General features: G+C 48.3%; 1 protein-coding gene and 1 pseudogene across 1 annotated transcript; one reads left to right on the forward strand and one right to left on the reverse strand.

Annotated features, from left to right (window-relative positions):
- Positions 1-5,491: 5,491 nt before the first annotated feature.
- On the forward strand, positions 5,492-13,375 carry LOC106112971 (vigilin-like). Its single transcript, XM_055793334.1, is given in 12 exon segments — positions 5,492-5,589; positions 6,507-6,661; positions 6,999-7,214; positions 8,855-9,061; positions 9,539-9,754; positions 10,602-10,808; positions 11,023-11,130; positions 11,692-11,796; positions 12,444-12,530; positions 12,695-12,826; positions 13,129-13,287; positions 13,289-13,375. Coding segments are annotated over 12 exon segments (1,755 nt in total). The 5' UTR covers positions 5,492-5,513.
- Positions 13,376-17,313: 3,938 nt separating this feature from the next.
- LOC129783351 (ankyrin repeat domain-containing protein 26-like) overlaps positions 17,314-21,416 on the reverse strand; it is a 52,167-nt pseudogene continuing 48,064 nt past the window's right edge.

Here is a 21,416-nt window from a genome sequence, read left to right on the forward strand (position 1 = left end):
TGAGGTCAGGGTCCACCTGAAGGCCCTGACAGAGATCTCCAGGGACTTTGTGTTCCATTTTGTGTTGCCTTAGGGCTACAGCGTGCTGGGGTTTGGGGGCGACAAGGTTGTGGTATGCCAGAGGTTAAGCGAGTGAAGCGTTAAAGCGTGTTATTGTTATGGACAGAATCTGGGTTTGTTGGCTCTGAGTTCCTGGGGTTATGGTAGTGTGATCTTATTATGTGTTCTTTGTGTGGTTTTGGTTTGGTTTTTTTATGTGGAGAGTGCCTTTTTTCATCTTTTTGGCCTTTGCAGGGTTTGGATGGGGGCCTTTGGTTTGTATACAATGTTTCTTCTGGTTGTTTTTCTGCTGTGCTGGTGGATGGTGGTGTTTTTTCTGTCTTGTCAACCAGTAACGATGGTTTCTATATCTCCTGCAGGTCAGGCAGTGTCACTTCTGGTGTGGTCTGACTCATTTCTGGTGAGTTGGTAGGTAGGTGTGGAGGACTTGTGGTCCCTCCATGGAGGATGACTGCTAGAGGACTAAGAGGCAGATCTGTGGAGGGGTGAGAGGACTGCTGGCCCACAAGTAGTGACTGTCAGAGGACTAAGTGTACTTGAATTTATGCGGGCTTCCAAATTCGTGGTTGTTTCTCCTGCCTTGAGGAATAGCCATGGGAAGTCACCAGCCACGCAGAAGAACAAGAGGATTCCCAAGCCTGTGTGGCTTTCTGGTTTTGCTTTCGAGTAAGAAAAGTCTTGTCTCTGCATGAGTACAACTAAACCGGTCAATTTCATTCACCACAGAAAGCAGGGAGCAGAATTTTTGTGCTGTGCCTCACATGGCTGCCAGGGCATGGTGAGAAGCAGCAAGAGAATTCCTCCCTGTCACCTTCTCCAGGGGAGCAGTGCTGCACTTTCACCGGGTGAGCTCTGGTTCTGCATGAGTGCAAAAGGTTCGAGTCAATTTTCTCACCACAGAAAGCAGGGAGAAGAACTTTTGTGCTTCTCCCCACATGGTTGCAAGGGCAGGGAGAGAAACAGCAAGAGGATTCCTTCCTGGCACCTTCTCCAGGGAGCACTGCTGCACTTTGTCAAGGTGAGTTTCTTTGGGCTGTGCATGATTGCCAATGAAAAGAGGCCAATTTTGCTCACCACAGAAATCAGGGAGCAGAATTTATGCTCTGTGCCTGACAGGGCTACCAGGGCAGGGTGAAAAGCAGCAGGAGAATTCCTTCCTGGCACCTTCTCCAGGGGAGCAGCGCTGCACGTTCCCAAGGTGGCTTCTTTTGGAATGTGAATGATTCCAGGTATGAGAGGTCAATTTTCTTTTTCTCAGAGCAGAAAGCAGGGAGCAGCACTTTTGTGCTGTTCCTTACATGGCTGCAAGGGGAGGGTGAGAAACAGCAAGAGAACTCCTTCCTTGCACCTTCTCCAGGGGAGCAGTGTTGCGCTTTTACTTTTCCAAGGTGACTTCTTGGGTCTGTGTATTATTGCAAATGTGCCGTGTCAATTTTGCTCACCACAGAAATCAGGGAGCAGAACTTTTGTGCTGTGCCTCACACATCTGCCAGGGCAGGTTGAGAAGCAGCAAGAGAATTCCTTCCTGGCACCTTCTCCAGGGGAGCTGTGCTGCACTTTCCTAAAATGTATTTTTTTGGCTCTGCATGAGCGCAAAAGGTTTTGGTCAATTTTTCACCACAGAAAGCAGGGAGCAGAACTTTTATGATGTGCGTCATATGTCTGCCAGGGCAGGTTGAGAAGCAGCAAGAGGATTCCTTTCTGGCACCTTCTCCAGGGGAATTTCCCAGGTCCCGAGAGACTGCTGGTGCCGGCTGCAAGGGCGCTCCCAGATAAAGGGTGGTTCTGTGTGATGTTGGGGTTGGAATTGGTGATGTCTCCTTTTCCTTAGTCACGTTAAGGCTTTGCAGTGACAATTTGGTGCTTCGCTCCTATTGCTCTTTTGTCATATCGCTCACAATAGCTACTGCTGTTTCCTTTTATCATATTGCATGCTATTTTCCTGTATTATAATACAAGAAACTGCCTTGGATATGTTTCAATGATTGATATGTTTGATCGATTTGATGTGGAGTTCATCTTTGCTGGGTATCCAGTCAGTCAGCAAGACATAATTTGGCGTAGTGGGCAGCATATGAAGCAAAAATGTCTTTATTTAGGAAAAATAAATGTTCCTCAACTTGCTGTTGTCAGGTGGGAACCATTGCCTTATGGTGTTTGGGCCAGAGTGGTCTGGCGGTGCTGGGCAGTTGGGCCATGCCAGGGACAGAGGGACGGGAGTAGGGGAGGGGGCGGGGGAAGGGGTTTAGGGACGGACGGGTGGGAACGGATGAAGGATTTTAGGGATGGACCGGGGTGGGCGGGGGTGTTTGTGGGTATGGGGGTGGTGGTAGGGGTGTGTGTGCCCCACCCCGCAGCTCCCCTCGGCTGCTTCCTCCTCACCAGCACCTGCTCAGCACCCCAGAGGGGCTTCCCGGAGAGTTCCCGGAGAGCCGGGGAAGGGGCTGTCCTGCACCGCCCCTCCAGACGGGGGCCACGCAGGCAGACCCCCGAGCCCCGCCGAGGGAGGGCAGCGCCGCTGGCCGCCCCCCTCCCGCCGCGTCTCCTCACCTTTGCCCCGCGCCTCGCGCAGCCAGCGACCCCGACCGCCGCTCCCACGCGCGCACAGCTGGCGGGAAGAGGCGGGCCCCTCGGCCTCGTGCCCAGCACAGGCTTCGCTGCAGGCCTACGAGAGGTAAAGCCGGTCCCGGGGCACCATCTTGGTGAAGAGGAGAGAAGTGCGTGACCTGCCAACACAGGTGTGGCCCCGCCCCCATGTGCCCTTTGGTCGGTTGCTATGGGAACGAGTCGGGCTCTTCCCCTAGCAACCGGCTGACAAAGGGCACACAGGGGAGGGACCACCCGTATGTTGGGAGGTCACACACATCTCTCTTCTTGGCCACGATGGCGGCAGGCCCCTGGGCCTCGTGCCCAGCATAGGCTTAGCTGCGGGCCTACTAGAGGTAAGGCCGGTCCCGGGGCACGCGGTGGCACTGGCCGCGCGGGGCGGGCGGTGGGGGTTGGGGGTATAGCCTCAGCTATAGCGGGAGGAGGGTGCGGGCCCGTCTCTGCGGCCGGGCGGGTTGCGCTGCCTCCAACAAGACAGCGGCAGCAGAGAGACGGGCTCCGCAAGCGGGATGTCCAGCGAGCACCCGACTGCACTCTGTGGTCTCGGCCTTTCCCATTGGCGTGGTGTGGCCCACGTGCCGCCAGGGCAACCCTCCGCAGCCAGCGGGGGTGCGGGGGCTGCGCGGAGGGGCTCGGCCCACCGGCCTCCTGCACCCGCCCAGCCTGCCGGCCTCCCCAGCCGCTCCCCCACGCAGTGGCTGCCCCGCACTGCGCCGGCAACGGGGAGCGCTCCGGCGGCACCCAGGGTGCGAACCAAAGCCCTGAGTCACGTCGCGCTCCCCCGTCTGTGGCGGCTGCCCCGCGGGTTGGTGGGAGGGCCGGGGCCACCCCCGAGGGGACAGGGCTGCGGGGGGCGGTCGCCCAGTCGCCTCCCCGCCGCTCTCCGGTAACAATGGTGACTTTTTCTTTGGTAGGATAAGGGCAGTTGCTCTCGGTCGGGTAGCTAGTCTTTTTTTCCCAATGCACATTAAGCTGCTTCTGAAGAGGGTACGGCCTATTGGAAGAGAGATCTGTAACCCTGGATTTTACAGCTGTTATCAGAGTGCAGAGCCATCCCAGATAAGCCCCCCTGTGCGGTTCACACCTTGTCAAAGAAAATCAAGATGTGCTATTGGTTACAGTATTTCCGCTGATACTGCCTTTCCCAAAACATACTCTTCCCTTTGCATATAGAAGCATGTTAAGCTGATACAAGTGCACTTAGGATTGTGCTGCTGCGGGGATCCAGGTCATTCACCCAGGCCGCTACCAGTCAGGTGGTTAGAGCAGTCAGCAGCTGCACTGAGACCAGTCTAACATGTTCAAACTGAATGCGAGCGTATGGCTGAAAAAGTTCATTCGCCGTGGCTGTGAGGCTATCTGACAATTTGATCTGTGGGTTTCTGCAAAATACCCACTTCATGTGAAAGCATTGTTTCTCTTAAAAAAAAAAAAAGTACTAAACTATGGTTCACATTTGTTTTGTGTTCAAGAATGCTACAGAAGAAAATCCTCAGGCCTATACTGTGCAGAGCTTATCAAATGAACCTTACAGCAGGAGAGCAAGAGCCTGGCAGGTGTCCTCGTGGCTGTTTTGAAGCTGACAAGCAGTAAAGGCAGGATCTGGAAACTGCCTTTGCACTTCCCTTGCGGCCAGAAAGAGAGAAGTTGCAGATCCGTTGGTCCCATCCTTAGCAGGAGTGGGCACCCAGGCACGGCCTGAGCAGACACTGTAACAAGAAATACAAGCCTTTTAGCCCCTGTGGATCAAGCACAAGAGCAGCCTTCTTTCTGCAGCATTACCCTTAGGGAAATGCTGTGACATCCTTGACAAAGACATGCACTGCTGCAGAAAGTCCGGGGCTTTTCTGAAGTGGGCTGGGAAAGGCATGTTCACCCAGCATGTAAGGAGTCTCACTTGTCCAAGAGCATGTCACTGAGAGGCCCAGAGCCTGTAAAACTTTTGCAACACGGCTCTGTGCAAGAAGTAGGGAGGTGTTCTTTGTATTAAAATATGAAAACAGATAAAGTAGAGACAGGAAAGTAAAACCCAGCTGCAGGATTAGCCCTCTTTTCCTAATGTTCCTAACCTTGAGAGAAGAAACTGTTAGGCTGCATGATGTACTGTAGTGGGCTTTGCAGGTAGGTTTTTTGTTTGGGTGATTGTTTTTCGGGGGGGGGGGGGGGGGGGGGGGGAGTTCTAGAAGCAGTTCCAGCAGAGTCTGCTACCAGGAGGCTGTGGTATTTACTGTGGGCTGTGAGACTGTATGTGGAGCGGAAGGGAAGGTCACGCTCGGTAGAGCCTGTTGTGGGAGGGATTGCAGAGGAGCTGGAGACACCAGGAGCTGCTCTCTGGGCCCCAGGTGCTCATGCTCGGTTGGTAATCAAGGCGTAAGTTTTTCAGGAAGAGGCAGCATCCTGGGCTCTTTTTTGTTTTCTCTCCAGGGTTCCACAAGGGTCTTGCACTGCCTATGTGTACCTTGGGAGACTGGTTTTAAAACTGCACGCCATTAATACTTGATAGATTAATGAGAGTATGCTTTAACAGCTTGGGGTGTCCCCCTTTCCAAGAGGCTTCTTAGGTTGCACACCCTCTGCCTTCTTAACGAGGAGCTCTGGTTTTGATGCCCGCTGTGCTATGAGGAAAAATCCCCCCTGAGTTTCTGTGTGGTTCAGCAAGAGAACAGGGCAGCAGACTGGCCCTGTAGGCGCTTCTCAAGAGGCCGGCTGGAAAAGTGCTCAGTAAACACGTCTTTTGCCTTCCTGGAGTGACTTGTGTGCATCTTGAATGGTGCTGGTAATAGCGTTGCCTCCTCTGTCTCTTCCAGTGGCATACCCAGATTGTGTGTGTGCGTGGGAGGTCGACGATGAGCTCGGTGGCACTTTTGACCCAGGAGAGCTTTGCCGAACACCGCAGTGCCTTGACGCAGCAGCAGGTGAAAGGTGAGAAGACACAGCTGAGTTCCTGTGATGTGCCTCTAAATAGAGACTGCGCAGGCAAGGTTCCTTGCTGTTAGCCAAGCTCGCTCCATGCCTCCGGCTCCCCCTAAGTGTCCAGGCACGGCGTTCGCCATTCCTAGGCTGGCGGCCTGCCAGACTCTGGCTTTCCACCAACAGGAGCACATCGGTGGTGCTGCACAGTGCAGGGCCAGGCGGAGGCAAGCCTCAGATCTTCACAGAGCTCTGGCTAGCAACGCTGTCAGCCGTGGGGCAGGGCATGTGCAAGCATGGGTCATTGGGCTGCAAGAGAGCCTCGTGGGATCAGTGTGCTGGATTGTCACTTCCTCCTTTGCTCAGCCAGGTGTTGGGGAAAGTCATTATAACCGTATTGACTGACTCACTGGTGGGTCTCGGCACCCATCCTCCAGCTGCGAGCTGGCCCGCTTGGCACAGCCCAGTGCACAGCTGAGTCGAACATAAGCTACAGGCTTTCCCTGGACTCTGCCCCAACTAGAGTGCTTCTGCTTCTCTCTGCCTTCTTCCTGGGCATGTGTCTGTCTTGTCCCCTTCTGACCTACAGCCTTGCTGTGTCCCTTTGATTTCCTTCTGCTTGGCCTGTTGTCCCCTGATGAAGCTCCTCTCAACAAAGTTGGCGATAATGTGCTTGTTTGCTGCCACCATTCACTTGCACGGTTGCTTCCTGCATCCATGGCGGCACCTACTGCAGTCTGTGCTGTGCTGAGCTCAGCTGTGCTCCCGACTCGGCTGCTCTCCACAAGCATAACTGTAGCAGGATGAATAGAAGTGCACAAGTCCTTTGTTGTCCCTCTTTGATGATGCCTCAGTAGAGTTGCACTGCCGATGAATGGGGCCGTTTCTGTGGGGAGAGCATCTCATTTGCCTTGTTTGCTTCACCGCAGTAACAGCTTTAAACTCTGAAGAAGAGAAGGATCCTCCCACCTACGAGGAAGCCTTCCCTGCGCTCCCTGAGAAAGCACCATGTTTGGAAGCTGCCCGGGAACCTGCTGGGCCCTGGAGCAAAATCCGGCCAATAAAGGCTTCTGTCATCACTCAGGTTGGTGGGAGTGGGTGTCTTATCTCCCTCCTTTTCATCCCTCCAAAAAGTAGGTGAAGTGAAGCTTTCCCTGGAGTATGAAATCCCTTAGTGTGTCAGAGTAACTGCCTCTTTGCTGTCCTTTGCCCTGGGGCACAAGGAAGACTGCAGCTGAATGCTAGGACTGCTCTGGAGGGGGAGGGATGTGTTGAAAAACTGCCCAGACAAAGCTCTGCATCCCTGTTGCACAGATAGCTGGAACAGGCCTGAAGGGAGGATTGCAGCGGGAGGCACTGACAATCCAAAGCACACTGACACCTTGCTGTGCCCTGCTTGTGTCTGTCCCGTGGCTGAGCAGGTGTTCCATGTGCCACTGGAGGAGAGGAAATACAAGGGCATGAATCAGTTTGGAGAAGGCGAGCAGGCCAAGATCTGCCTTGACATCATGCGGAAGACGGGAGCTCACCTGGAGCTGTCTCTCGCAAAGGACCAGGGCCTTTCGATCGTGGTCTCTGGCAAGGCGGAAGCAGTCACGAAGGCTCGGAAGCAGATTGTCGCTCGACTGCAGACTCAGGTGAGGGCATCTAACTGTTTCTGCCTTCGTCTTTGCTCTTCCCCAAGACTCGCAAATGCTTTGAGACCCTTGGGCCCATGTGCTTGTAAGCCAAAGAGGTATGACTAATTCAGCTTTGCTGTACGTTTTCAAAGCACCCAACTGGCAATTTGGAATGGGAATGAGGCTTAAAATAGGGTTCCAAGGTAATTACAGGCCGTGGTGTTGCATGAAGCGTGGAGTCTGCGATCTCTGGAACATTTGAGTTGCAACCAGTGACTTTGTGCTGAGGTGCTGGTGCTGGAGGGGGTGCAGGAGCCTCACACACAAAGCTAGTAGTGTGTGAGAACGGGACTGTGCTTTTCCTGAAGTCCTTCAGAGGAGAACGTGGAAGGCTGGGAGAAAGAAAAGTAGAGGAAAGGAAGTCCTGCCAAAAGCCAAAAGCTTCGGGTCAGGGTTCTGCATTGTGTAACTCAAGGCACACTGGTAAGGAGCCACAACCCTGTTGTTTCGGTTGCTTCAGTCCTCTAGGTTTTGATCTCTTCCCTTATGGTTCTTGAGCTCATAGTCAAGGTGGTAGCTCTTGTTAGGATGTATCGCAGCCAGGTGTTGCAGTGTGTTTTAAAGTATAATGCCAAAGGTAGGTAATGCAATGTTAATACCATGTCTGCTTAGCGCTGTTCAGCCCCTGTGTCATACCCTGCCAGAGGAAAGAGAAAGGAACGAAACCCTACATCCACAATGTGCATCTGAAAAAACAGTTCAGGTCGTGCCGCCACAGACCCGTGAGCCACTGTTCTCAAATATAGCTCCTTCTGCCCTGGCCCCAGGTCTGGAAGGTGTGTCTGTATTCCAGCTTCTCTTGGGCTTGGCTAGCTTCAGGACAGGAACACAGAGCTGAAAAGTCACACCGAGTGATCTTTTCTTCATCTTTTATTTTTCCATTATAGCTTGAATGTTCATTGTCTGATTGCTGTTAGTGGTTGCCTAATCACAGGGATCAGGAGCATGATAGCAGTCATCAGCTACCAGACCTGCAAAAACTCAGTGAGAAGGGAAGAAGTCGGGAAGCCCTTGTATAGAGCAGCCCTTTAATGGTAGATTGAGAAGGACCCCTTTTGCATGCGGGGCCTTCCAGAAGCAGTCCCAGGAGCCGCATGTGCTACACTTGAAGACACCTAGCACTTAAGTAGCGGTAAGCATCTGCTAGCTGCCTGCCTCCTGCAGTAGGTTTCTGGTGTTGAATTTCTCTTTCCTAGGAGTCATACTGTATGTCTTGTTCTCTGTAGCCTTGGCAGCAGATGCCAGAGTTCAGATAAACTCCAGCTGTGCGCTGCCATCTCAGTTGTTGTCTGGTGTCTTACACTGGAGGAGAGGCACCTCCTCGTCTGTGTCGGAAGGCCTTTGCTAATTCAGAGTACTGCTCCTGTGCAAACAGAAGGGTTTTGAGGGAAAGGTGGGCTTTATACGCCTGGCATGGAGGCACTGTAGATCAGCTGGTACAGTGTCAGCCCTCGGACAGAATGTGCTGGGAAGGCGTTGTGTTTGCTCTGAGGAGCAGTACCGCTGAGCAGCGTCTACCTTGCTTTCCCTGGCTCTGTTCCTGTGGATCTGCCAGTGCAGGCAAGGCTTTTCACAGATGCTTGGTTCTTCTGCTGCAGGCTTCAGCAACAGTTGCCATCCCCAAGGAGCACCACCGTTTTGTCATTGGAAAGAAGGGTGAGAAGCTGCAGGACCTGAAGCTCAAAACTGCAACCAAAATGCAGATCCCCCGCCCAGATGACCCCAGCAACCAGATCAAGATCAGCAGCACTAAAGAAGGGATTGAGAAGGCCCGGCACGAGATCCTGCTTATCTCCGCTGAGCAGGTACCTCAGTACTGTGATCTCTCTCATGGCATTAGCTGGTCAGCCTTTTTGCTTCCCCACGGTATAGTCAGAGTTTGTAGCCACCGTGGCTACAGTCAGTGGCTAACGTTAGCCTGAACGGAGACGTATACTGTGCCACTCGCCGGCTGTATGAGCACCGCTGCCAGGTCCTGAAACTTCTTGTGCTGCGTTTTGTCCATCTCTGAAGCCCAAACAAGCATTTGATAGTTGAAGGGACGCGTCTTAGGTGCCAGCTGGGATAAGGCAGGAGATCACAGGGGTGAATATCGTAAACAAGGAGCAGCAGCAGCAACCGTATTTGTAGATTGAAAGAGGTGGAGATCTACAAGCCCGCAAACTGAGAAGGTTGCTTGGGCCAGAGTGTCAGGCAGGACACCCCTGGGAGCTTAGCTGTGCCTGGCAGAGACTGTAATATAGAGGGCAGTTCCCACCAAGGTCTGTTGTGGGCTCTTCCAGGATAAGCGTGCCGTGGAGCGGCTGGAAGTGGAGAAAGTGTACCACCCTTTCATTGCTGGCCCTTACAACAAGCTGGTGAGGGAGCTCATGCAGGACACAGGGACGCGCATCGACATTCCTCCACCCAGTGTCAACAAGACCGAGATAGTCTTCACCGGAGAAAAGGAGCAACTAGCCCAGGCTGTGGCTCGCGTTAAGAAGATCTATGAGGAGAAGGTACGGATGGTCCATAAAGCTTCCCACCTTCCCCTGGCACCCGCTCCTAGGCACTCTTCCCTTCTTGTTCTACTTTTGTGCATCCCTCGGTTGCATCTGGCTCAGCAGCCCTTGCAGTACATGACCCCGAATCCTACCGTTTCCTCACTCGGCAGAGTGGGAGCTGGGCTGATACTATCCGGGAGGTGACAGATTTCTGGCTTTTCTGTATCGTGGGAATTAGCAGGCCACCAAGAGCTCCCCTGGCTCTTGTTCACACCGGGGCTACTAAGGAAGGAAAGAAGCGTGAAGTCTACAGTGGTAGCCAGCTGACAGTATCAAAGTTGCTACATAAGCAGAAGTTGCTGAAGAGTGAATGTCACTCCAGTTTATTTCCCACAGCCAACGCTGCTGTGAATATCCTTGTTGTGGGTTGCTGGGCTGTTTCTCCTCGTGGTTAGGTCTGTATTTGTACCGGTCTGGATTTCAACAATCGGCTTATAGCCTGCACAGTGTTGCATCACAGCACTGCCTGGGAGACGGCTGGGAGTTGAACCCTGTTGTCCAACGGGGGGACGGGGACGACGACAACGACATGCCTGTGTGTGTGTGTGTGGTCTCTTGCATGCCGTGTCCCAGGGAGCTTGACCCAGCATGCTAGTTTTGTACTTGCCCTGTGAATTTTTGAGCACAAGGCTTTCTGTAGGCAGGGGTCCAAGGGGTGCTAGGGTGCTGCCGAGCCACTGTGCTCAGCTTGGCTTTGCTCTTTGCTGGGTGCAGAGTCTGACTGCATCTTGTGCCTCTTCCTGTCGCTCTTGTCCTTCCCCGCCCCCTTGTGATTGATGCCTCAGTGTCTCTGCCCCTACAGAAAAAGAAGACTACTACTATTGCCGTGGAGGTGAAGAAGTCCCAGCACAAGTATGTCATCGGCCCCAAGGGGAATTCCCTGCAGGAGATCTTGGAGAAGACTGGAGTCTCTGTCGAGATCCCACCCACTGACAGGAGCTCGGAGACGCTGATACTGCGAGGCGAGCCTGAGAAACTTGGGCAAGCATTGACTGAAGTCTATGCAAAGGTACTGACAAGATGGGCTAGGCCTCCTTTGAAGGTCCCGTGAAGATACATTTGTGAGCACTGACAGGTGTAGCGGGGGTGCTCTCTCTTGGGCCATTAGAGGTGCAGCTTAGAAGTCAATACCGGAGGTGCAGCATGGGAATTGGAACTGAATTGTTGTGAAGGCCTCTCCCAGTTTGTCCATCAAACAGCTTCTCTGTTTTTCTGTCTCTCAGGCCAACAGTTTTACCATCTCCTCGGTCTCTGCCCCCTCTTGGCTTCATCGTTTCATTATTGGAAAGAAAGGACAGAACCTGGCCAAAATAACTCAGCAGATGCCAAAGGTATGGATGAGCTGGTTAGCTTAGCACCCCCGGCGTAGAAAAAGGTTTAGTCCAGATCACTCGTCACGGAAGAGAGAGGTGTCTTCTAGCGTGGGTAAACCCAGGGGGAAATGACACAGATCTTAGCTGTTCAAGGGAACCCTCTCTTTTACTGCTGCAAACACTGCTCATCCTATGTTATTGTCATGGGTTGAGCCCTTCCAAGGAAGCTTTATGTGGTGCTGTTTTGAGAACTGATGTAGTAGGATACCTGGAAATGGCGAGTGCAGCGAGGCTTCTCCCTGGGGAGTTAGACGGTATCTAGATAAAGGCTAGATGAGTAAACTTCTCCAAAGCCCTTGCAGAAACTGGGACAGCAACAGAGCCTTGGGCTCTAGGCACTGCCATATGGCCGAAATCGTTAAGTTACTGACTTGTAAAATTGTGGGGATTTGGTTTGGGCTTTTTCGGAAGGAGCACATCTCTTAGTGGCAGGGATCGATGGTGTAGGCCTGACCAAGAGCATTGGCCTGGCTTGGATCTTGGCAAATTCTTAAGAGATTCATTGTCTTTCACCTCAAGGTTCACATCAAATTCACTGGAGGAGAGGATAACATCACTTTGGAAGGACCTACAGAAGATGTGCATGTGGCTCAGGAACAGATTGAAGCCATGGTCAAGGAACTGGTGAGCTGGAGTTACTAGTTCCAGTAAGAAACTGGGGGAAGAAGGGGCAACAGAGCAGAGGTGATGAGGTGTTTATCACATCCATAGGATGTCTTGACATGCTTAATCGAGGTTGCAGAAGACAAATTGTGTGGCAGGTGGATGACACCCCTTGGTTATGAAACTCATCCATAGCATTCTTGAAAAGTCAGCATTCATTTTTTTGCTGCAGAGAAGGAAGGATTCTCTTTGTTATAGCTGGAGAGGCATGTAAGTAAGTCTTTTCAATGTTTCATGAGCACAATGCTCTCTTCTCAAAGCAGAGGAATGCTTGTGCTCTGCTTAATAGCAGAAGTGCTTGTTCCCTCCTACATGCCTGGATAACCCTGGGGCAAAGCAGAGCTCTACTGGCTTGGGTAGAGCTAAAACACCTCAAGAGGAGGGAGCTGTCGACGCTGTTTTGGCTGAATGGAGGCAGGGGGTAGTACCTGTTATGTGAAGGCTATAGGGGAACGTCCTTGCCTTTGTTTAGTCTTACAAGTCCCTCGTATAGAGAACTTCCTTGGGTCTAAGCCTGTTTTCAAAAGCTCGTTTATCAGAGTTCCTGAAGTCGGGCCTCCCTTGCCATGACAGTGTAATCTTCAGTTCTCCCTTCCTTTCTCCCTTAGGTTGAAAACAGCTTTTCTATTTCTGTCCCCATCTGCAAACAGTTCCACAAGAACATCATAGGGAAAGGAGGTGCCAACATCAAGAAGGTGAGCTATCGTTCCTAACTCAAGTGCTCGTGATAATCGCTGCCTGCAGCAAAAGCCCACTGGATGCTCTCTCCTGCTCATTGGTGATGTCCAATATAGCCTGCAAGGGCTTTTCTTCTGACATGGGACACTTCTGAGATGATTTTTTTTTTTCTTTGTGGCAGATCCGTAAAGAAAGCAACACCAAAATTGATCTCCCAGCAAAGAACAGCAGCTCGGAGACAATTGTTATCACAGGCAAGAGGGCAAACTGTGAGGCTGCTCGCCACAGGATTCTTGCCATCCAGAAGGAGCTGGTAAGTGAAGCGACTGGCCTTTTGCGGTTGAGGGACTTGACAATGTTGCTAGAAGACACAGATACAGACGTGGTTGTAATGGATGAGGGCAGGGTGGAGACAAACGTGTCGGTCTGTTCGTGACTCGTAAACCAAAGTCTGTGACTGCTCCTGTCAGGAGTAGCCAGTCTCCAAGCCCTCTGCTCAGGCATTTCTTCCAGCTGTATAAAGCTCCTAGCAAGGTGGGAGTCAGAGGGTAAGCAGAGTGGGTGCAAACACATTTCTGCAGCTTGACTCAAGAGGCTGGTACTGTCCTCCCTTAGGCCAACAGCACAGAGGTGGAGGTCTCTATTCCTTCCAAACTGCACAGTTCCCTCATTGGTGCCAAAGGCCGCTTCGTCCGCTCCATCGTCAAGGAGTGTGGTGGAGTCCACATCCACTTCCCCACCAAGGGCTCTGGCAGTGACACCGTGAGCATCAGGGGCCCAGCCCAAGGTGTGGAGAAAGCCAAGAAACAGCTGCTGCACCTGTGAAACAGCACAAGGTCTTAATCAATCTATCAATCAATAAATAAATAAATGGCAATGCTCTGTTTGTGTTGAGAAAGGCATCTAGTCTGACTAACTAGAAAAGAAAAGGTGGGCACCTGAAGGAGGGAAGGAGGCCATCAAGTCAGGAAATCGTTGAAGAAAGAAAATGGAAAGGTCTATTCCACCTAGATCCCCCTAGATCTATTATGAATAGAATGACCGGGTGTCCAAATCTGTGTATTATTGCAAATGTGCTGTGTCAATTTTCTCACCCCAGAGAGCAGGGAGCAGCACTTTTGTGCTGTGCCTGACATGGCTGCCAGGGCAGGGTGAGAAGCAGCAAGAGAATTCCTTCCTGGAACCCTCTCCAGGGGAACAGTGCTGCGCTTTCCCAAGCCATGTTTTTTGGTTCTGTATGGGTGTAAATGTGCTGTGCCAATTTTTCACCACAGAAAGCAGGGAGCAGAACTTTTATGATGTGCGTCATATGTCTGCCAGGGCAGATTGAGAAGCAGCAAGAGGATTCCTTTCTGGCACCTTCTCCAGGGGAATTTCCCAGGTCCCGAGAGACTGCTGGTGCCGGCTGCAAGGGCGCTCCCAGATAAAGGGTGGTTCTGTGTGATGTTGGGGTTGGAATTGGTGATGTCTCCTTTTCCTTAGTCACGTTAAGGCTTTGCAGTGACAATTTGGTGCTTCGCTCCTATTGCTCTTTTGTCATATCGCTCACAATAGCTACTGCTGTTTCCTTTTATCATATTGCATGCTATTTTCCTGTATTATAATACAAGAAACTGCCTTGGATATGTTTCAATGATTGATATGTTTGATCGATTTGATGTGGAGTTCATCTTTGCTGGGTATCCAGTCAGTCAGCAAGACATAATTTGGCGTAGTGGGCAGCATATGAAGCAAAAATGTCTTTATTTAGGAAAAAAAATGTTCCTCGACTTGCTGTTGTCAGGTGGGAACCATTGCCTTATGGTGTTTGGGCCAGAGTGGTCTGGCGGTGCTGGGCAGTTGGGCCATGCCAGGGACAGAGGGACGGGAGCAGGGGAGGGGGTGGGGGAAGGGCTTCAGGGAGGGACGGGTGGGGATGGACCAGGGTGTGTGGGGGTGGGGGGTGGGGCAAGGATGTGTGTTTGTGGGAGTGGGTGTATGGGGGGTGGGGGAGGTGGAGGCAGGTGGGGGGGTGTGTGTTATTTAGAGAACAGAGTGGGGAGTCTGGGGGAAGGGTTTTAGGGATGGTTTGATGGAGGCCTTTAGGGAAGGACCGGGGGGGTTGGGGGAAGGACTTTAGGGCTGGACCGAGGTTGGGGGAGGGACTTTAGGGCTGGACCAGGGTCTGGGGGAAATGTTTTAGGGCCAGGGCGGGGAGGTGGAGGTGCGGGATGATTTCAGGAACAGCCTGGGGTGGAGGAGGGGGTCAAGGGAAGTCTTTCAGGGTTGTTTGGGGGGAAGGATTTTAGGGACGAATGTGGTGTCTGGTGGGACTTTTGATGTCACTGTATACATTCCACTGTATATACATTTATGTCCAGGGATTCTGTTAAGGGAAGGCTGCTGGCTCGGCAAAGGGACAAGATGTCTGAGCTCCCCAGTTACCACGCTCTGATTTGCTGTGTAGCTCTACGTTAAACACACCTGCGCACAAAGGTTAGGCCAAGCTGACTCTCTAAAGCTGTTAGAAGTGACGAATTAAGGGACCTCTCATCCAGGGAGTCGGCCTTGGGAAGGATGGGGAACAAAGAATGGATGGGGAAAAGATCGGCGTTCTCTTCAGTGATGCAGAAAGAGCCTCTGGGTGAGGATGTTGTGGTCGCAGGAGGAGACAAGCCGATAAGAGCGCTGCGATCCGCAGAATGTTGGTTGGAATTCGGACAAAGGTAATTGTTGTGGGGGGAGATCGTGACCTCTGACTCAGATAGCCCCCCGAGAGAGGGCAAGGCCCCGCTTGGGGAGCACGGGGAGCTAGTAAAAAACCTCAGCAGTGCTGTCTGAGGGTGTGTGCTCGTTTGCATTAAAGCAAGCAACTTGTAACCCATCCCGTGCCTGACTGAAAATGCATGTGTAATGCGCTATGAGTGTGCAAGTGCTCTGCTGTCCATAGTGCGTACCCTCGAGGAACTGGGTGAGCACGCTCAGAGGAAACATTCCCCCGTGCTCCCAGCACTGCCATAAAGAATGCCGGCCTTCTGAAACTTGCAAGCAAGGCTTAGAGGGTTTTTCTCCCTGACCGACTTTATGGTATCATTCCCACCATACTGGAGAAAGCAAATCTTTTTTTGTTTGGTGGTGAAAGCAGCTTGGGGAGTGTCACTGAAATGGAGCACTTTTTTAACCTCAGGTCACTCGTTTGAGTGATCTTACCATGCCCCGGCAAGCAGAAGCTATCACTCCACTTTAGGCCTTGGTCTAATAGTCATGCAAAGCAATAAAGTCATTCTGAGATCTGGAACAGGCCCCAATATAAATTTTATAAAAGTGCTTCTTGGCTGCTCTTTATCTTTGTATGGGTGTTTTTCCCGTTTCTCCAGACTGTTGAAGCTCTGAAAGGTGCCGGTGAGCTGCTCTCCCTCAGTTTGCTCCTTTGCCTTTGGGGAGTGCGGTTCATGTTTTCTTCATGGCTCTGCAGAGGAGAAGATCCATGAATACACAACCTTGCTTGAATTGATCTTGCTGGAAAGTGGTTGAAAGCTTATGGCTGCCCCATCTTGCAAATGGCATACATTCTGGTTCTCATTTGATGGGCAGCGTGTCGGCTTGTCGGATAACTGAAGAACAATTCAGTTGCTCAAAGCAGCAATGCTGATAGGCAGAGTTTACATACTTCCTTGCACAAAGCAGTTCTGGGCTTTTTTTTTTTTAATCGAGGGCACTGCTCCTGCTGCAGTTGTCCAACCATGCCCTAACGAAACAGTTAAATTAGCATGAAGAAAGTTCTAAGAACATGAAATACGCCTTTAACTTACTTTGTTATACAATTAGACCTGTCTAGATTGAACCCAAAAGTATGAAATTTTGCCTGCCACCAGCAGGCATCTGCACAGATGATGACCTCTCGTCATCTTTCTCAGCTGAGCACCTTTGACTATCAGCAGCTGTTCATGAGGATTTCTGTTTCCTAACACATAAAAAAGGCTCAGGTATTGTTCTTCCTTGAACAATACACAGGAACACACTGCAATCGGGTATTTTTTTCTAACAAAACCCAAAGAAATCTGTTGTGATCTAAGAGCCACAGTTTGACTGCAAATATTACTCTGGTGACTGAAGGCAGGACTTTGTGTTAGATTGTTCTTTGTTCTGTTTCTTCACTATACAAATACAATTAAATGAATACAAATATCTGAAAGCTCCTTTGAGATACACTTTAAGGGTATGTTGAATCACATCCTCTTGTAGTCTTCTTACTCAGCTCGTTTTAGAAATACTGATAGATTAGGTTTACAAAAATCTGGATAGCTCATATATATATATAGCTATATACATATACACACACACACTCTCTCACATGATCTTCAAAAGAAACCCATTATTTTGGTAGTAAGAATACAAAGCAAGTCACAGTTCACAATGATTGACAGTACTGCTGGAGTGTGGCTACACATCATAAAAGAGAAAGCTTAAGGTCACCGTCTGACATGAACTTTGAGGAACAGGCAGGCCCCTCAGAACCCTCAAAACACATACAGAAATCAACAGCTGGACATTACTAATACTCTTCAATCTTGATAGCAGCTTACAGAGAACCTATTTTTTCCCCTCTATAGAAGCTTCATATAAATCTATCCCCAACCACTTCACTTCTCTGTATCTTCATTTCTCAGCCCTCGTGTATTGGATGGTTCCTCCTTTTATACCACTCTCATTCAGGTCATCAGTGCAATACTTACATCAAAACCATCCAATACTTAAGACTATTCTATAGGGCATAACATGGACTAAGGAAAATAGATGGAAAAAAGTTCTAGAGAAGAATCACCTTTCTTGATCAAAGCTTAGACTTGGATACCTTTTTTCTGTTCTCTGCTTAGATCTGAGGACTAATATCCCCGTTGCCAAAACTTTCCGCAATTCCGAGGGAAACATAACAAACCAGAACAAATCAGTATTCTTTGGTCCCATGCATGTAACTTACACCGGATACATTGTAGGAACAAACTGATTTCAAGAACGGACAAACTTTAAATTGTTCTTTCTACGCATATACTTTACCTGTCTTTCTACTACGTCAGTCTCATATTTAAAGACTTGTTCCCTTAAATCAGTACACTTGGCATTTAAATCCTTGTTTCACTCTTCTATTAGATAAACTTGCTTTTCTGTATCAGCTCTAAGTTTGTTGAAAATGTCATTAAAACGGTCCTGCCCATAATCCACTATTTTTTCTTTCATGATCCTCTTGTTCTGCATCTCTTCCCATTGCTGATGGAGTAAAAAGGTTTTCACTCTGGAGCTGGGCCAATCGCTCCTGCAAGGACTCCTGTTTTATTACAGGTTCGCTTACTGGATCTTTCTCAAGTTGTCGAGCATGATCACATTCCTGTGCCCGACACTGGCCTTGACTTAATTCTTTTTTGTCATTTCTAAAAGCAAAGCTTTTTCTCTGAGCATTTGCTTCAACTGGTGAAGCTCATTTTCTAGCCTGTTAGCTTTGCTTTTAGCTTTACACAGCTGCAGAGACAAGCTCTTGTTGGTTTCTTGCACGTCAGAGAGGTCACGATGGAGCTCGACTTGCAAGCAAAGGCATTCATCACGTTCTCTGGGAAATCTTCGTTCAGCATTGCTTTTTGATGACAAATGAAGTTCAAGCTCTTGAACTGCAGCGTTCAGGGAGGAACGAAATGATTAAATTTCTGTCTCTAGTCTGTCTTTGCTTTTGTTTGTCTGCTCAAGTTTGGAAGTCAGCACTGCAGATTCTGTCTTTACTAAGTCCAGCTCCGCGTTGAACTGAAAAAACATTTGTCTTAATGCTTCCTTGTGCAGTTTAAGTTCCTTTTTGAGAGCTTCATTTTTTTCTTTCAAGGTCTCATTTTCCTTTAAATATTTTCCTTGTTCCTCCTGGTGCCTAAGTCTTACTTGAGTGAGTTCTAGCCTTAGCACAGCAATCTCATCTTGTAGTAACTGATTCTTGTACAACAGATCCTGTTCTCTATCAGTGCTGGATTCCTGAATGACAGGGAAAATGAATAAAGAGCCAATTGGGAAATGAATCTACAAAAAACCTGCAGCAATAAACTGCATTTTAACATTTCTAGTACTGAAGCATGACTTCAAAGATGAAGTTTCAGGCAATAAGCTACTCTGTGAACCCATGCACATGTACAATGTACGTACACAACGGAAGTGCAACATATCCTTAAAACCTAAATGAACATCCCAAATACACAGTTTCGTTTTTTCCCCCCCCTTAAACCAGCAACCAAAGCTTTTAAAATGACAGCGCTTTCTTGTATGTGCATGCCTTTATAATACTGCCTTTAAGGTTGAATTAGTTGTGCTACAGATCTGGTAAAAACAAGGCTAGAAAGGGTAATTTCCTTCTCAAATGTCTTCTGAACACTTATCCTTTTGTATTACTGAAAGTTAGCTATAAGACTCAATCACCCCCGGAATGCAATAGTCCTGTATATTTCCTCTTTATTGTATGTATAACTTTTTTCCACTTAAACACATTCACACAGCCAAGAACAAAAAGGCTTCCAGGCACTGCACATTCTTTAGGAAATTCAGTAAACTCTTTTCAAGATCTTTTTTAATACAGTGTTTATGATTGCTTTTTCTCCTCCAGTTACTCTGACTCTTACAGAGAGTTGAATTCATTGCTGATAGTCGATCATAAAATTTTAGTTATGTGGAGGTGGCAAAGAAAGGCATACTTGAAGTAAGTTCAATAAGGGAATAACTAATTTAAAAAAAAAAAGCAATGGAAACACAAACACTGTCAAACAACTTTCTTCCTGGTCAACCTTGCCATAGGTAGCTAGGTGTTTCACTGCTAGAAAGCCTAAAAAGCGATGACAAAATGTCTATGAAATGGAAAATAACAGATAGGTTAAGAAACGGGGTAAATAGTGTCTTCTATTAGTTTCCTACTTGCACAAGTAATTCAGGTACATACAGGAGTGATGCTGCTTTCCAGAACTTTTAGACATAAGAGAAAACAAGAAAGGTATTTACCCAGGTAAGTTACACGGGTAAACAGTAAATAAACCATCAAGAAACAGAAAAAGCTATGTAAGATTTATTATGACTTTAAAACAAACATGGTGAAATTTGATTTATTAGAAAAAAAATCTGCTTACCTCTGATTTTTTTCCTATAGATCTTCTTGTCTCTTCTTCTAGTTCCGTTTGTCTCCCAAGGTGGTTGTTCAAAATTCCTTCTTGAAGGGCTCTGGCCCTCTTTTCCTGAGAGAGCTGTCTCTGTGTTTCATCACGTTCCTCTTCAGCCTACAGTAATACAATAAAACTGCTTGCATCTTAAGAAAAAACAGAGCTAGCAATACATCTTCCCATTCTCCCTTGCATACTTGAAAACATTTTTGATTCCCCACCGTTATGATAATCCACCTATAAATAAATAAATTTAAATTTTCTTAGGAAAATTTAAGAAGGCAAAATACAGGATGTTTTGTAGTAATTCAAAAAAAGGTCAGGCTTTGCCTGAAATACAAATGAAACCTAAATTTTGAAAAAGGAAAAAAGGAATAATAAACTGCAAAGCAAAAAAAAAAAGAACAACCCAATTGTGAACCAACTGTACTCTACTGTTCTCAAAATTTGACAATTGTTATCCAGCGCCTCTTCCGTGAACAAAGCGCCTCCTTCTCTAGGCATACCGGAATACAATTGAAAAGAAGCAGAAAATAAGACAAAGAGTTTAATTCATTATTTAATATACCTGTTTCAAGAGCTTTCTCAGTGTTCTTAACTCCATTTCTGAATTCCTAGACTGTAACTCAAGTTTCTGTTTCTCCTCCATCTCTTTACAATATTGATCTTCTTTCCTTTGGAGGTCTTCTCTCCTTTTCTCACACAGCACTTCTACTCTGAGCCTCTTTTCTTCTTCTTGTTTCAAAGAACATCTGGGATTTAACGGAGTATTTGAGAAACAAAAGCACTGATATAAAAGTAGATATTCCACATGATGGACTTGCAGAGACAACTCAAACCATAAAAAATGTTAAACGTTTTCAGAGTTCATATTTTTACTGTACTTTTCAACTTTTTAAAGAATTCTAACTTCATTCCATTGTGCATGGTATCAGTTGTACAAGATACAGAAAAAAAACTTTGAGTGATTTATCAGTTATTTGTAAGTTTGTATAGGGAAACACACACCAGTGTGCACACTTCTATAATAAAATTAAAAAAAACCATCTTCATATTACAGCCATTTTGTTGAAAAAGGAGTTTGTTGTCTCATCAGATCAAAGCATCGCAAACTTTTACTATGGTTAGTATACATTTTCTTAGTATACTGAGCATTGCCTACACATTACGGATTCAGTGACCAGAAGCAATACTGGTGAATCAGCACGCCACTTATCTGTGGCAGACCCAACAATTTTTCAGCAAGCCTTCTGTAAGTCTAAAACAACTGCTGACCACAGGCAGAACAAGCAGCTTCTGTTTACTCCAGAAGGATGTCAGTGTTCAAAACCAGATTCAGAAATGCATGGGGTTTAAGCTGAATACGATTAAAAACAGTTTTAAACCTCAGTTGGATCTACCTCTGGGAGAAACTACAGCAATTCCATTTTGAAGCTGACTTACAAGGAAAGCCTTATGGAAGGTCAGCTTCTTTACCAACTGAAACAATCAGCAATAAGCACTGACATGGTAAAAAACGGTCCATGGTGTGCCCGCGGTACCCAAACAAGCAAGCAGCTTTGTGTTTGATCATTATTTTGACTATTTTTTCCCATATACTCGCAACAGTGAACAAAAAAAAAAAATTAAAAAAAATCAAGCGTCAACGTAAGGGAAGAACTGCCAATTGAAAGCCTGCTTTAGAAATTCTGCAAAACAAGAATCAACCACCACTAAAATTACTTGAAAGACTGACAGAAGCATTTG

The sequence above is a fragment of the Falco peregrinus genome, unplaced genomic scaffold (assembly GCF_023634155.1).
Source record: "Falco peregrinus isolate bFalPer1 unplaced genomic scaffold, bFalPer1.pri scaffold_35, whole genome shotgun sequence".
NCBI classification, from domain to species: Eukaryota; Metazoa; Chordata; class Aves; order Falconiformes; family Falconidae; genus Falco; species Falco peregrinus.